The sequence below is a fragment of the Chanos chanos genome, chromosome 10 (assembly GCF_902362185.1).
Source record: "Chanos chanos chromosome 10, fChaCha1.1, whole genome shotgun sequence".
NCBI classification, from domain to species: Eukaryota; Metazoa; Chordata; class Actinopteri; order Gonorynchiformes; family Chanidae; genus Chanos; species Chanos chanos.
The window spans coordinates 19,907,587-19,924,202 of NC_044504.1; the positions used below are offsets into that span (position 1 = coordinate 19,907,587).

Genomic DNA, 16,616 nt, shown 5'->3' on the forward strand with positions numbered 1-16,616 from the left:
CTTTAACGCCAAATGTAGACAAACTGATAAGTCAGTTTCATGTATAAAATTTGAGCAGCACCGTGTACAGTGTATTGATTATGTATCAGATTAAAATAAGTCAAATAAGTCATTCTTTTTCATCATTGAATGCTTGTGAGTTTTGTCTCGCTCCAAGATAGTCTAAATACAGAATGAGGAAACTGAAGAGAACAAGACAAATACTTCTGAAGTTAAACTGTCACTGATTTAAATGTCAGCTGGTTAAACTCAAATGTTTGGCAAATCGAAATTGCCTTCAACTTTAGAGTACTTGCCTAAAGCACAACATCCAGTTGAACGTGTTGATGTACAAGGGTGGTGTATAATATGAATATGTTTTCGGCTTAGTTTGTTCATGTTTGTATGTGAGTGTGTGCATGTGTATTGATATATTCTCATATGACATTTTCTTTGTCTACATAGATGCTGCTCTAGGTTTGAAGGGACCTACATCAGAGGTACAGTTTGTGGCTCTGCTCTCTCTATCTATATTGATGTATTCTCATGTATTACCACTCATGAAACTTCACATGATTGAATTTTTTAAAAATGTATGTATTAATACATTGCAATATGCTTTACCTCATGACATGTGCTAAACCTCATTACGTGGGTATTTCTGTGTATTGCCCCAAAAGATCATCAATAATCAGCCTGTGCTTTGTGCTCAACCTGCTCCCTCACTCTCTCCTCCAGTCAATGGTGGGTCTTCCGTTACTCCATATTAAACATCTATTTTCTCAGATTAAACAAATTCAAACATATTATCTTATCAAACCAAATCATTATTGCAATTATGTAATCCATAATCCATATTTTGTACAAATTCCTTATTTAATTAACATGTTTTGGTGTCTAATGTGTTAAGTAATGATAGTCATGTCTCCTTACTTGTATTTTCAAATTCCTGATATATAATTTCTGTATTATGTAAGTATGTTCTCTGAGCCGCTCTTTGAGTATCTGTTTATTCCTTTTCAGTGCACTCTGTTAGACCTTCAGATGTTGCAGTTGTGTCTGTGCTGGGCATGTCAAACTCACCCAGGTAAAGAAAACATTTTTGATACAAAAACATCTTTCATATAGTTGGGGACTGCCAATATGTTAAGCCAGGTATATTTACCTTTCTGATATGGCTACCTTTGTCTATCCATGCAGCGGAGAGACAGCCAGGCTCCTGAACAGACTGACTGGTAAGGTTTTTTTTTGTCCTGATAACAGAAAAAAAGAGTACAATCTGCACCCTGATATGTAACATTTATTTTCTTTTCCATGATGACAACAGAAATTGGGTGTCCATTTGCAGTTAAATTACACAAGTAGATCACTCTTCTAAAAATTCTCCACTTGTTTTGCTCTCCTATCAGTCATGATAGCACATCATAACACACTTAAGTGGATTCTGAGAACAACGTTAACTAAGCTTTAAAGAGCCTGTGCTAGCACTCTTAGCTGATTATGCAACTCCCAATATGCATGAACTTACAGTGTAATGCGGCTGCATGTCATTGATCTTCTTTTATAACTGAGCCACAAATGATTTACAGGAGCAACAAAGGCCTTTCTCACATTTCCTTATTATTTCTGGTTCTGATAATAGAACTGATCTCTATAGCATCTACAGTGACTGAATCTAATCTCATTCCCAACCTTCATAATTCATTTATGAGGTGATAAATTGGTCAAGGCCAAGGATGATATGGGACAAGTGTACTGAACGTCCTTTTGATGAAATGGACACATGGCCAATTGCAGATTGTTCATTTTGCCCATATTTGTGATATTAGTTCAAAATTCTGACTTTCACTTAGGCTAGACTCTGTCTCTCGAGTTATGTAATCGTACCACACATCACATCTATTAATGATATTACTAATTTAATGTTAACTGCTCTTAAATGACTCTAATTAAAGATTATGCATATTTTATCTTTATAGACATACAGTTATACTTTGAGCATCTGATTGGTTTCTTCATCAGACGCTTATCACATTTGCGTGATTAGTTCATGAGGATATTAACAATCACAAGACCTAAATGACAGACTCTGGCATGTTGAGGGACAGAAACCTGCCCTTTGACTATGAATTTGCACTGTTTTTTCTTCAATTTATGGATAACACTTGTTAAGTAATTTAAAATAAATGTCTCAAGACCTCTGCATGCGCACTCTGAGGTAATAGACAACATTCTACTACTGATAAGTGTGCGGAGAGGAAAACTTGTACTTAGTTCCATAATTAGCAATAAGACTTTTTTTGGGGATAGGCTGAGCAAAAACGTGTGAGTTTCAAAGGGTAGGATTTTGTGCTTCAACTGATATTACACAATTTTCTGCTAGGGACTGTCCTTCTTTTGGCCTTCTCTCAGACTGTCAAGGGCAGTGCAACAGTTTCCCAAAAGACAGATAAGAGAAAGTGAAATCTGTCTTATAATGAAGACTGGTATCAGCACAGATAACTGAATGGTCATAAAATAGGCATACTGAACTTACTGAAACACTGTACATTATGTGTGTGTGTGTGTGTGTATGTTGTGCTGACTTAACAATGTTTTTTTCATCTCCTTCAGAGATTCTCTCTATGTTTAACCCTTCTGTGTCCAGTTTCCTTACTGACCACACTAGCTCTGGCTCAGGACCAAGGTAAAACACACATGCACGTGCGCACGCACGCACGCACACGCACACACACACACACACACACACACACACACACACACACACACAAACTAGCCCCCAGACATGAATTTGACAGCAAAATGTATTCTAATAGCAAGGATTCTGTGTCTGTATGTTCAGCAGGAGTCTTCTAAACCAAGCTGAAGATCTTGTTCTATCTCTCCGTAACAAGGTAATAGCTCTCACTGCAGAGTCATGATACTTCATAATTGTTAGGCATGTAACAGGTCATCTTATCTGCACATATGCTCACTCTCTCCTCCTATCTCTCTCTCTCTCTCTCTCAGGTCACAGAGGAACAATGGAAGCTACTCTTGTTGTTTGTTCCGGTGGATGATATCTGTGTTTGTGATGGCAAGGTCAGATAGCCGATCACTGATCCCACTGTTCTGCTGCCCTTCACGTTCAAAGAACATCCAGCAGGATCTGCAGCATGTTCCCCTCATCTATTCTGAACTTTCCCTCTCTGTGTTTCTAAGGTCAAAGAAGCAATGGACTCAACAGTGCAGGAAGTGGAAGAGGTCCTGGACATACTGCAGAGAACGGTGTGGATTACTGATTGTTTTTATCAATCACATTTATCAAAATGCATAACACATCACAGGGCATGATTGTTCAAATAATTTAACAAAGCGTAAGTCTTTCATTTGGATCTAGAATAAAGTTAGAGGTCAGAGGAGCACTAGCTTTTGTTACAACCCAGCAGTTAATGAGTACATTAAAAGAATTAGCAATCCACACAATATTCTTACCTGCTCTTCAGGCCTACACAACTGAAGTACTCAAGTACTGATTAAAAGGTCAACTCAAATACCTTGGTACACACTGGCCTTCCAGGACTGACTTTGAACGGTCCCACTTAAAACGTTCATTAAATGTACATTATGCCTCTCCTCTGTGCAGCTGGATCACACCCTGATTCACGTGGTTGTGTGGGGTGGCGAGACTGAGACCAATCTTCTCCATGAGAGGTCAGTTGTTTTTCTTCATCAGAACAATTCTTTACCCTTAGCTATTAACTCGAACTGTATGAACTCATGGTATTATGATGTTCCTTTCATATGTTCTGGTAAAGCTTTCAACGATGTCATGTCAAGCACTTTTTGTGTACCTTTACTTGTAGCGCTTGCCAGTGTGAAGCGGCTTACACCGAGAACAGACACAAACTGGAAAGAGGAATGCTCACGTTTGCCATGCAGGTACTTTAACTGAATATGTGCATGTAGATGTCTGTGTGTGTGTGTGTGCGTGTGTGTGTGTGTGTCTGGGTCTGGATGTCTGTGTGTGTGTACACACTGCCCTCGGTCTGTGTGTAACTATGTGTTATTTGTTGATTTTGTAGGATTTTCTTGGTGGTCTCTTGGAGAGTCGTATCTGGTTCAGTGAACGGATGGACTTCAGTGTTGCTCTACAGTCCACCCCAGCGTACATCGACCCTGTAAAAAACACTTAATGATTCAGTCATACGTGCTGACACCTGTCATATTAAATTTTTTTCAACTTCACCTGATTTATAATTATTTTGGTTACAGTTCATCTGTTTTGAGCAGTCTGTTTAACCAGTTCCATAATGCTACTACAGGTCATCTATTAATTCTAACAAATTTGTGGTCAGTGAAGGGTGTTTAATTTTGATATTTAATTAGTGTTTGAGGACACTACTTCACAATATGCATACACAGTTGAAGGTATTGTTGGAGGATGATACACAGATGAGTCTAATTATATGGTGCTCTATTGTTGTCCCCAAAGGAAGAGAAGAGTTCCTCGCCTATCATGGACAAACTGGCTCTTCAGCTGTGGTCAAACCTGGTGAGTGATCGTCACACCATTTCCACGTCTCCACAGATGAAGTACACTTTTCCATGATTGTTTGTTGGTCCTCATAAGCGTGTGATAAAGAGGGTGAATGAGAATGAATTGCCTATGATGTCTTACATAAAATGACAATAAAGTAATAAAAGCAATGCCATTCATGAAATGACTTGGTGATCCAGATGCATCCTTGAGATTTTGCTGATAAATAGCAAAGATAGTGTCTCTCATATAAGAACAGATCTCAATATTCCTGGTTCTATCAACTGATTTTTTTTTTTTTTGTGCGAGGGAGTAGCCTATTTATAACCATTAACACATGCATTAAAAATGGCTTGATCCTCAGTCCTCTGACTTCACTGGACTGATTGCCTCCTCTGATGGGCTGTTTCTAATCAGTTATGATTGTGTTTATTGCAGCTCCAGCCAATGAGCAAACAGCCTGACACGCTGGGTAATAACATCATTGCCTGCCCCTCTGAGGTGAGGAGAACTTTGGCATGGCCATCCTTTGAACTAGGGAAAACATACCCGGTCCCAGCCTGCAATGTTAATATGTTGTGTCTAATGGACTGACGTTTTGACTGACTCATAGGGTTTACACAATTCTACATACATATTATTTTCATACAAAATCTTAAATATAGAAATATAGCTTCAATACCTTTCTTATCTGCTTATATTATCAATATATGTATGCATATGTATACAGAAACTTTATATGTGTGTGAGAATATTCACTTTTTTTGGACACACTAGGAGAGGCCTTACCTACGCACACATCAAAACTCTAAGAGCCAAACTGACATCAGAGAGAAGCAACATGAGCCAACTCCTCTGTTTAATCCAGTGAGTGCACCTCATACCTCGTCTGGGCGTTATATTTGCATGTTGGTTTTTGCACGAGCGCACGTGTTTGTGTGTTTGTTGGTGTCTTATATTATGCTGTGATTTTTCAGGTGATGGGCACTGAGTTCATGTGTCCCGTTGGAAACCCGTCCCCTACACCTCCCACCTCAGGTGAGGATTCCACACATTAAAAAAATAAATAGTAAAATTACTGCTATTACTTACTTAAAGAAAAATCAGCTTGGCTTTACTTTCAGTGCCAAATACAAATGGGAAATTCTTGTAGTAGTGAACATTGCATCATCGGAAATGTATTTTTAAGAGCTTTTTTTTCCCTTTGTCCTTTGAAGTTCATGCCCTTAGGCCAGAAGACATCAAAGTGGTGGCAGCTTTAGGGGACTCTCTCACAGTGAGTCCTTCCAACATTTCTTTACAACATGAAAGATCATATTAGATTTAAAGTTCCTTGCATTTTTGGACAATAGAACTTGGGTAATGTTCATGAAAAAAGTGCTTTGCATTTTACATTTAGGAAATTAAAATAAATTTCAACAGGATAGCATCTTTAGGGCATAGACCAGTAAGGCACAGGGTGGGTAAATGTAGGGATGGATGAAGACATCAATATCTTAAATAAACTACTGTGTTTTGTTGTTGTTGACAGCAAACAGTATACTACCATTATACACCTTACTTAAAATAATCTTGAAATGATGGTTCACTTGGCCAAAAATCTTAACACCAATTCCTCTATCGGTACAAGTTACCATAACAACCAGAAAAAATTTATCAGAATAATAAATGATAATGTAATAATGTAGATGATATGATAGTGTGAAAAGAATCTATCCGTGCAAGAAAGTGTACCTTCTCATACTCTGAAGTCAGTTTGTGATGCCATATCCTGTTTTTCCTGCAGGCAGCCAATGGGGTTGGTGCACATCAAAGTAATCTCCTGGGCGTATTAACAGAGTACAGGGGTCTGTCATGGAGGTTCGTGACTTAAGAGCCGAAACTTGACTGTGAAATTAAGACATATTTTTCTAGGTTCTTCTCTGCCAGTTCTCTTCCCCTGTTTTTCTTCAAGTCTACTATTTACTTACACAGACGTGTACACAGTTTCACCGCGGTAAATATTAAAATGGCCCACCATTGATCCATCATGGCCTTCTAGCCCCTTTCTTCATCAACTTAAACTGATAAATTGATTTACTCCAATGAGCAATGAAGTATTCATACTTGTGGTTTACATAAAATTAACTCATTGACGCATTAGAGCTCAATGTTTTCTATTCTGATATCCATAACATTGTATTTTGTCTTCAATCTTTTTTTTTACAGCATTGGAGGTGACCAGGGCCTTGCTAATGTTACAACCTTGGCCAGTAAGTCCTATATCTCTCCCCTATATGTCTCTTATGCTTAGCCTTGCATACTAGCTCAAAATCCCAGCGAAGGCCTATCATAACGTTTACTAAACGAGCAGCTGTTATGTTAGCCACATTCTCATATGTATGTAAATATATATAGATATAAACAGCAATGATATGCTGTATTTAAAATATTTAGAAGTTATTAGAGTTATTAAAACAAAAATACATCAGATGAATACATCAGATTTTATGTGAAATCTCAGGATGCCAAACTCTGTTCCAAATGCCCTCACAGTTCAGGTACATATCCCTTACCTTAGCATGCAAAATAAAACTAGACTTGTCTAGGTCAACTGCTCAACAGTTTCAAGGCACAGTCTGAAAGTTGTTTATCCATTATGTAGAAAGCTGGATCGTTGTTCAGATCAGTACAAAATGTTCTGTTTTGCAGATATTTTACGGGAGTTTAACCCACTACTGACTGGCTTTTCCACTGGAACTGGAAGTGAGACCTCCCCAAAGGCCTTCCTAAATCAGGCAGTGCCTGGAGCCCAGAGCAGGTAGGTCCTGCTATTGTTTATACAGATTTTCCATCAATCAGTCAGTCAATCAATAAATCAGTAAACCAACCAATTGACGATTCTTTCAGCAAGTGCAACAGTTTCCAGTAATGATCAGTTTGCTGTCAGTCATTATATACTTTATTATACTTTTATACCATATATTATATACTTTAAATTTTAAAACTCTACAACTGTATTTCACTTGTGAAACATAATGGCATCATGGAGTTTATAATACTGAACTCATAGAAGATGACAGCAATCTAAAAATAGATTTTCTCCAAAGTACAGTTCATTCTTGTCACACATCAACAGTATGCACTTTGATGGTATCAATGGTGTTATTAAACAGACGTTAGAAACTTAAGCTATGTGACAGTACAGAAAAATTTCTTTGTGTTTCTGTTCTGTTTTCATTCCTCTGATTATGTGCTTATATCAGACTCATCTTTGCTTCCGAAACATCTTTCTTTCCCACATGTGCATAGATTTACACTGTGTTAGTAACATTTTGATTCTCTATATTTGATCACACATCCATTCTGTATAACACAAAATAATGTTTGTCATCAGGGACATGGCATCCCAAGCGCGCACCCTCATCCAAAAGATGAAGACTGATCCGGTGAGACATATCCTACAAAACTATCTGTCAGATTCAACAGGGTCCCTGACCAGAAATAGAGAAACTGTAGAAATAATTTACCCTCCCTATATGTTTCTTAATCCAATTGCTCAGGTCACAAAATACACACATAACGGAGACATAATTGAAGAGAACTCAATTTACAGCCACTATGTGCTCCAAAGGCAATATCATTATCTGAACCATGCTTCTCCTTTACAGCGTATTGACTTTGAGAATGACTGGAAGGTGATCACATTGTTCATAGGAGGCAATGACCTGTGTGCCTATTGCTTTGATACTGTAAGTATCAACTGGTAACTCTTGTTTGTCCACCAGCCACTGACCTGGTACTTCAAACATCAAACACAGTATAATGAAGTCTAATGACTGCTCTTAGGCAGCTTCAGTGAATTTCTACTGTATTATACCGTTCTAAAATAAAAGCAATGATAAGGGACTTATGGAAGTAGACTTGCTCGAAACACAGCTGAGAATATTATTTGTATGGCGTCTCTCCATCTGACAGCTCTTCTACCATCCCGATAATGTGGCATTTCGCATCCGAGATGCTTTGGATATCTTACACAAAGAGGTAGGTGGGATTTATTTGTTTCCATGGCAATTGCGTTGCAAAGACCCCTGTTGGTAACTATGCGAATACTGTCTGAAATCAGGAAATCAGACGGTACTGTGACTGAAATGATCCATTTATAAGATCTCAGTTAATCCTAATTTACTACATCATAAATTTGAACTTCACCACTCACTGAGTGGAGGCTGTCCAATTAGGCAATCTCCCTCTTTAAATTGTCTGTATTATTATCAAAAGCAGACAGGGAGGCTGTATGCATGTGCTGGGTAAGTTTATTAAACCACAGGGTCTTTAAAAGTTTCATGAAACAAATGAAACAAACACGGAAGCGACAGGTACAAGATTTAAGTGAAAGAAATGGTTTGTAACGGGTACAATTAGGATATTTACAAACAAATAGCCCAGAGAGACAAACTAACAAGAAACATCACAAACAGGTACAGTTCAGATAGGGGTATTCATGCATTGAAGAACAAAGGGCAAACAAACCAGAAGCAGGTGCAGCATGTAACTGAATTTTGAGTTTGATCGGTCGGTAGTTAACAAGCTGGCCAAGTGGAGCGTTGATAGGCTCCAATAGGGGAGAATTGGGATGTGGAAACTATTCTTAACAAGCAAGAATCTCAAAGAATGTTTGTGCTGTTTACTGCATTGCTCTGTCTACAAACAGATTAACAAGATCTCATATACAGTATCACTTGTCTTTCTGTTCCATGCATGCCCGCATAGGTGCCTCGTGCCCTGGTAAATTTGGTAGAAGTCCTTCACATTACCCCACTGCGAGCCTTGCATGAGGACTCTAGTAATGGATGCCCTACTTGGCTTGTTAAGTGAGTGTAACTTGTTGGTTAAGTACATATTGATGTGATTATGCTGTAGTAGTCATGCGATGAGTTCAAATTTGTAATTGGTGAGTATTGTCATCGAGAGAGATTCCTGTTTCATCGAAATACGAAGTTCTACCGGGTCTTCCACCGTTGTAGTCCTATTCGGAAGTTTTACTTTGGCATTCGGTAGCATAACGTTATGTTTTGTTTTTCCTAGTATTCTCTGTCCATGTGTGCTGAAGGCAAAAGCAGGATCACAGGAGCTCCAGAAGCTGATTGATTACAACAGAGGGTATCAGGTACGTATGAGAGAAACTGCTGTATGATTCTTCCATCTGTGATTCAGTTGTCTAATTCAGTTGTGCATGTGTGTGTGTGTGTGTGTGTGTGTGACCCTACAGAAAGCGATGAGAGATCTGGTCGATACTGGACGCTATGACACACATTCAAACTTCACTGTGGTGCTCCAGCCTTTCTTCAGAGATGTGGTTCTTCCAGTGTTGGAGGTAAAGAACATTATGCTCAGCCTTTACGCACCCAATTCCTTTTTATTTCAATTCCACTATCCATCGTCCTCAGCTCATCCTCACCTCTAGAACCTGTGTCAGAGTACTGACGGTTAGTGTGTGACCAAGCATTTAAACAATACAATATGTGAATCATTCTCTTCAGTTTTAGCCACACTGTAATCAAAATTTTCCATTAAACACTGACAAAAAGAGCAAAGCAGTCTGATACGTCGCCCCCCCCCCCCCCTCTTTCCGACTCTTTCTCTCTTTCTTGCAGAATGGAAAACCTGACCGTTCCTACTTCTCTCCAGACTGTTTCCATCTCAGTCAAAAGGCCCACACCTTGATGGCTCGTGCTCTGTGGAACAACATGGTGAGATGCCTCTCTCACTTTATGCAGTAGTGGTCCAAATAAGTCAGGAATGCATGTACAAATATTCTTTTGAGAATCATGTCCTTTCTTTGCACAAACTGTGATAATAATTGCTGTGTATACTCCTTTATCTGTTTCAAATTTTTGTCAAATTATTTGTAAAATATTGTAGTGCTGTTAAATGGCTAGAGAGTCTGTTAGGAAGTTTACAGAATATTTCAAACCTACACAAAATATGCCAACATTTATTTTAATGTTAACTTTCTTTCTTTATTTCTTTCTTTCTCTCTCTCTCTCAGTTGGAGCCACTTGGTAACAAGACAGCCACTCAGGACTTTGCCTATGGTGTCAATCTGCATTGCCCTTCAGAGGTAAAATCATGAAATTAGGATGTGTTTATCATAATTTGTCACCAGCACACTGTTGCTGTACATATGTACTAGTCAACTGTATATTCATTGCCTATTGTCTTTTCTTGTTCCCCTCAAAGACTAGGCCCTTCCTGGCAACCTATGACAACAGCAACTACACTTACCCAGGGATTCCCAGTCCTCCACCTCCAATCACGGTACCCTACCACTCCATCCTAATTGGTTGTGTGTTGCCCTTTACCACAGAGGTTGTTTAGACGGCTTAATCACAAATCTCTGCATGCTGTTTTGCATTTTGATTGTAACATCAAACTTATTGGCAGCACTCACTCAGATGCTGACAGTGCTTACTGTATTTATGGACACTTCTGTGTCACCGAACACATTTTTTTCATCTCTTACAGAACTGGGGCAGTGATTTCTCTTGTGTGGATACAGCGCCATCTCCTTCTGTACCCACATCAGGTGAGAGCAAGAGAGGAAATCAAAGAAAGATGAGAGAATCAACGAATGGTTGAATTGTCTGGAAATGTGCTGATAATTTTATTGTAGTCAGTTCATATCATGCCACACAACGCGGGCTCCATAAACATAGATTTTTTTTAAATGTTAAACATTTGTTAATATTCTCCACACCTCCTGCTCTCTAAAATGTATACACCAAATAACAAGGCACACACTACGAGAAGTTTGTGCTACATTAACATAACAGAATAACATAATCATTTGAAATTCTGATAAAAAAAAATCTCTGCTTTTTTCTCAGTCTAAAAAGGCATGCACTAAAGGGAGCAGAAAGAATATTACATATAATAACATATAATAAATGAATAAATATGTATACACACACACACACACACATATATATATATATATGCATATAATCAGTATTATATTATATAATACATATAATCCTTTCTTTTAGTTCACAAATTGAGGCCAGGAGACATCAAAGTAGTGGGATCTTTGGGAGACTCACTCACTGTAAGTATGTGCATGCTTGTGTGTGTGTGTGTGTGTGTGTGTGTATGAATAACAAAGTCTTTATTAATTCTCAGGCTGCATTTGGTGCAAAAGCTGAAAACCTCTTTGAACTGCAGAATGAAGAGAGAGGTGTATCATGGAGGTAAAACTGAAAGACTTACTCCTCAAAGACTTAATCACAATTCTATATACCCCATAATCAGGAATGAAGATCCGAAATGTGACTTTTCACCAGTGTCATTACCTATCAATCTGTTTAACTGCCTTTTGTTTCAAAAACAAAGTCTGTCAGGGAGATGTATTCTTAAGATGTACTCAGATTGTGTTTGATCTTGTTCTGTTTGTTGTTCTCATTTAACTTTATTTATACACATACATCTGTCTAATGGAACAGACTTTTCACTGATTTCTTTATTATATAATGTGTTGTTAACATTCGGTGGGTGTTATGGTAAATGTTGGTGTGCTTTGATTGACAGCATCGGTGGCGATGAAACGCTGGAGACTGTCACCACCTTACCCAGTGAGTGTGTGGTCCTCTTATATTATGTATCCAACATTACTAAAAGCACCTCCAGGTTGAAGTAGTTCTCTGTGTACACATGGCACATTTTTTTTTTATTTAATCAGATTGTTAAAGGCGATGGCAAACAGAGATGCTTCTTTGAATAATTAGTAATACAAAGTTGCAAACATTTTATAAAGAAATAGATGATGTTCTTCAATAAAGCAGTAATTATTACATTACTGATTTTGTGTGTGTGTGTGTGTGTGTGTGTGTGTTTCCCTGTCTGTCCATCTGTCTGTCAGATATACTAAAGAAGTTCAACTCAAAGATCTTTGGCTTTTCTACCGGTCCTGGCACACGGCCCAATGGCTTCAATATGGCCATTAGTGGAGCTAAAGCATCGTGAGTCATCATACAGACATACGGTGCACATATGCAGACATCTTTCAATATGCACAGTGATGCTAAGGAATTTGTAAACTTTTTACACGCACTCTGTCTCTCTCTCTCTCACACACACATGTACATGCACGCACACACACACACACACACACACACGCACACACACACACACACACACACACGCACACACACACACACAAACTCAGCTCATGTCTGCATTTTTTTTTCTTTAGTGGGATACCACAACAGACGAGAGATCTGGTAGCAGCTATGCAAAATAGCATAGTGAGTCTCCCTCCTCTTCCTCTCATATATATCTCTGCATGAGAAAGCTACTCCTCAGTGTGTGTATGAGTGTGTGTGTGTGTGTGTGTGTGTGTGTATGTACATATAGATAAATACTGACCACAATGAAGCATAATATTAGACATAATGTAGCTCTGGTCCATTTAATACAGTCAAATCCTTTAGATGCAAGAGTCACAGATACACTTCAGTTAGTTACATAAAATTACATGATAGTGATCTAGATAAGAGTAAAAATACTGCCAGTCACATTTGCCCATTTTCCACTAATGCACTCCTTTTACTTTCATCTCCTCTTTGCTCTTTTCTTTCATCTGCCTTTGTGTCTGGGTAAGATGGTGAACTTTGAGGAGGACTGGAAACTGGTCACTCTCTTTATAGGAGGAAATGACTTGTGTCAGTACTGCCTGGATCGGGTGAGTCAACAGCCTCATGTAGATCATTTGAGGAGATAGTTATGGACACAGATAGATTACAGTTACATCCATGTGTGTGGATTTGTGTGTGTGTGATATTATCATTCTCTCCTCATAGGCCTCCCTTTCCCCCTATAACTACACTAAATATCTTGAGGAGAGTTTGGACATTCTATACAGGGAGGTAAGTTAGTTCAGCAAAGACTTCACATGGTCCTTGACACACAGAGGATCCATGCAGGGCTGCTAATGCTAACTGCATAACACCTCCATTATACTGAATAACACAGCACAGCTCAAATTAATTTGTAATGAATCACATTATGATGCTAAGCCATTAATGTCACAGTACTTACGTTGTCTGATTCTCTCTCTCTCTCTTTGTGTGTGTTTGTGTGTGTGTATTGGTGTGTGTGTGCGTGTGTGTATTGGTGTGTGTGTTTAGGTACCCAGAGTGCTGGTCAATGTTGTAGAGATTCTAGAGATTGAGGGCCTTCGTAAGATTAAGAGGGACACACTTGGCTGTAGCTTCTTGCAAGAGTAAGTGAATTAATTCATTGTAATTTTTGTAATAGTTTGATACATTTTCATAAGGGAAGATACATTGACTGTTAAAATAAGTTTGCATTTGGTGAGTTTGGTCAGTGATGCAAGTCTCACATGAGCTTATGTATATGGTGTGTGTGTGTGTTTGTGTGTCCCTCAGGATATTATGTCCATGTTTCTTGGAACCTCCCGAGAACTCTCCAGAGCTTAGTGAGATGAAGAGAATTAACAGAGAACTCCAGGTTAGTGGCTCATAAGATAGTGATTGACTGTCAGTGAAACTTATACAGTTTGTTTAGCAGTTTACTATAACTCTGCCCCTATTGTCTGTGTTTTCAATTTATTCAATTGGATTTTTCCCTCTCACGCTGTTCCAGTGAATCAGTTTTAAAGGGCTGTCTCATTCTTTACTGTGTACTTGATTAATTCACTTTACTTAAATCAGTTCATGTTGAAAAATATGCAAGAAAAATATGCAAAAATATTTATTAATTATCTTTGCTCTAGTTCACTGAGTGGTACTGTCTAATAGTTTTTGACACATCCCTGCTATATTATTCACACGTTGTTGAATTTTTGATCAGGAGAAATACAAGAAGATGAACTATGTATCAATCTGAAACATTTTCTTTCAGATCGAGACAAAGGAGTTGGTTTACGGAGGGCGATATGACGGACGGGAGGACTTTGCTGCAGTCATCCAGCCATTTTTCCGCAGCTCAGTAGTCCCCATGGGAATGGTCAGTGTCTTCTCACTTACTTTAGAACCAGGACACAGTAATTCCACATTTACTTTTGAACCTGTGTACCAGTGCTTATGTGCTGATATGCTAACACTAACACCCGTTTTCCTTTCTCAAAGGATGGGCAGCCAGATGTTAGTTACTTCTCTGTGGACTGCTTTCACTTTGCTGAGCGTGGGCATGCTCAGATGGCTATAGCTCTGTGGAATAACATGGTGAGAAAAAGAAACAAAGAAATAAATATGTTTATAGAGTGTGGATAGGAGGCTAAACACCTATGTCTGCAAAGAACATAACTTTAATTTCTAGTGAAAAGAAAAATTCAATGCAATGAAAATCAAGACTTTGAGATAGCTAGTGAATAACATGCAAGGTTTAAGGAGTATGTGTGTGTGTGTGTGTGTGTGTGTGTGTGTGTGTGTGTGTGTGTGGTCACAGAGTTAGATTTTTTGTTCTATTCGGGGTGACCGTGCCTTTTGTTTTCATTTGCAGCTGGAGCCAGTGGACGATAAGCAATCTTTCAACAACTTCACATATGACCGCAGTAAAATAAAATGCCCCACAATGGTAAATGCAGAGTAGATTCATATAGCAACAAACCATGTTTCAGTGTAATCAAAACAACTTGTGTTACAAAAAATATATTACAGAGAATGCCAGATACTTTCAGTCATAACTTTTTAAATCAAGGCAGCTCTTTCACACTTTCTCTCTCTGTCTTTTAGACTATCTTAGTCACAGTGTATGTGCAATTGTTTCTCCTACTTTTATTGTGACTCAGTCTACAAAATGAATGTTGTTTAATTAAAAAGGTCTTTCTCCGTATCTCTTTATTTCTCTCTCTCTCCCTTTCTCTGTCCTCCAGGATCATCCCTATATCTTTACCTCCGTCAACAGTCAACTATCTCAACCATCTCAACCATCACCTACCACACCTACAACACCTACCACCACACCTGTGCCTGGCACCCCTCTCCCTAACAACTGTAGGCAAGACTCTGTGCCTGCGTGGGGAGCAGCTGTGCTTGCAGTGGGGAGCTTGCTGATTGGTTGGGGAGTTACCTGGCTCCTCTTCTCCTACAGAGATCGCAGAAACAGGAAAAGAGCCGCATCCAGAAGAGAGGTTGGAGTAAAAGGGACTGAATTATAATGATTTTTTAAATAAGATTCTTCAACAATGCAAAAAACCCACAAGGCCTTAGCCAGGCCAAACCTGGATTTTGAAGATTCTGAATGATAAAGCTTTTCATCGTTTCAAAGACCATCAATTCAAATATTTTTTGTTTTTCAATGCTCACCTCTGTCTGAAATAACAGATTGTTTTGTCATAGTTACACATAGTTAGATTCTGTGCAATTGTCTGTATGCACACAAGCATATTTATTCGTTATTTAAGACCTCAGATTAGTGTGTAATGAATGGTTTATGGTGTAATAATCCCTCTGGGATCAAATTCTGTTGGTAGGCCCTTCTTCTCAAGTAAAATGGGTCTCTGTAGTCCTCAAGAAAAATTTTGACAAATACTAATCTCACGTTCAACCCTTTCAGAGTCAGATGCACCAGACTGATAGCTAACATGATTTGATACATATGCATTCTGACCCCTGAAGTAGGAACTGCTCCATTTTCAGTGTATCTAGTATTTGTAAATTGTGTTTATATGGACACTTTTGATATCTGATACTTATTTGAAACCTCTGAATGTTTTAATTTTTTTAATATTATAGGTTGTTGATAAGATTAAACAGGTCTTTTTTTCATTAAATTATTTCTTCTGTCACTTTCTCAGCACAAGTCACAGCTCTGGCCCTTAATTTTTGACCATGTAGTCTTTGAGGGGTCTCATATGACTAACAGACTGTATAAATACAATCCAATGCTTCAAATTTTGTTGTATATGTAGATGACTCCAAGATTTGATGTAAAAAAAAATATCATCACAACTATTAATACCTGTCGGTCTGTACCTCACTGTTGCTGAAGCATAGCATAAAAAACCCTTACATTCAAAATTCAGTTTTACTCGTCAGTTTTCCTGCTGGAAGGCTGTACTGAAGTGGGCAAGTAAACTGCATAGTACACAATACCAAAATTTACAGTTATTATATTA

At 38.4% G+C, this 16,616-nt stretch overlaps 1 protein-coding gene across 1 annotated transcript; it reads left to right on the forward strand.

The window, feature by feature from the left end:
• Positions 1 to 1,153: 1,153 nt before the first annotated feature.
• On the forward strand, positions 1,154 to 15,656 carry plb1 (phospholipase B1). The gene is made up of 39 exons (XM_030787453.1): positions 1,154 to 1,214; positions 2,593 to 2,665; positions 2,822 to 2,873; positions 2,989 to 3,060; positions 3,181 to 3,246; positions 3,605 to 3,672; positions 3,825 to 3,900; positions 4,044 to 4,139; positions 4,454 to 4,513; positions 4,937 to 4,999; positions 5,276 to 5,365; positions 5,476 to 5,536; positions 5,716 to 5,774; positions 6,285 to 6,358; positions 6,707 to 6,750; positions 7,190 to 7,298; positions 7,875 to 7,926; positions 8,149 to 8,229; positions 8,456 to 8,521; positions 9,251 to 9,351; positions 9,566 to 9,647; positions 9,750 to 9,854; positions 10,135 to 10,230; positions 10,530 to 10,601; positions 10,721 to 10,798; positions 11,006 to 11,066; positions 11,527 to 11,585; positions 11,660 to 11,727; positions 12,065 to 12,108; positions 12,396 to 12,495; positions 12,729 to 12,780; positions 13,137 to 13,217; positions 13,336 to 13,401; positions 13,663 to 13,757; positions 13,924 to 14,005; positions 14,399 to 14,503; positions 14,626 to 14,721; positions 14,999 to 15,073; positions 15,372 to 15,656. Exons 1-39 carry the CDS (start codon positions 1,154 to 1,156, stop codon positions 15,654 to 15,656), a joined length of 3,126 nt encoding a protein of 1,041 aa, XP_030643313.1.
• Positions 15,657 to 16,616: the final 960 nt, after the last annotated feature.

What these genes read in the sequence shown, in the direction of transcription:
- plb1 (XM_030787453.1), top strand. Translation starts at nt 1,154, where the DNA reads ATGGCTACCTTTGTCTATCCATGCAGCGGAGAGACAGCCAGGCTCCTG. An exon ending in TGGTTCTTCCAGTGTTGGAG is followed by an intron (nt 9,855 to 10,134) that starts GTAAAGAACATT and finishes TCTTTCTTGCAG; the next exon opens with AATGGAAAACCTGACCGTTC. An exon ending in GACTGTCACCACCTTACCCA is followed by an intron (nt 12,109 to 12,395) that starts GTGAGTGTGTGG and finishes TCTGTCTGTCAG; the next exon opens with ATATACTAAAGAAGTTCAAC.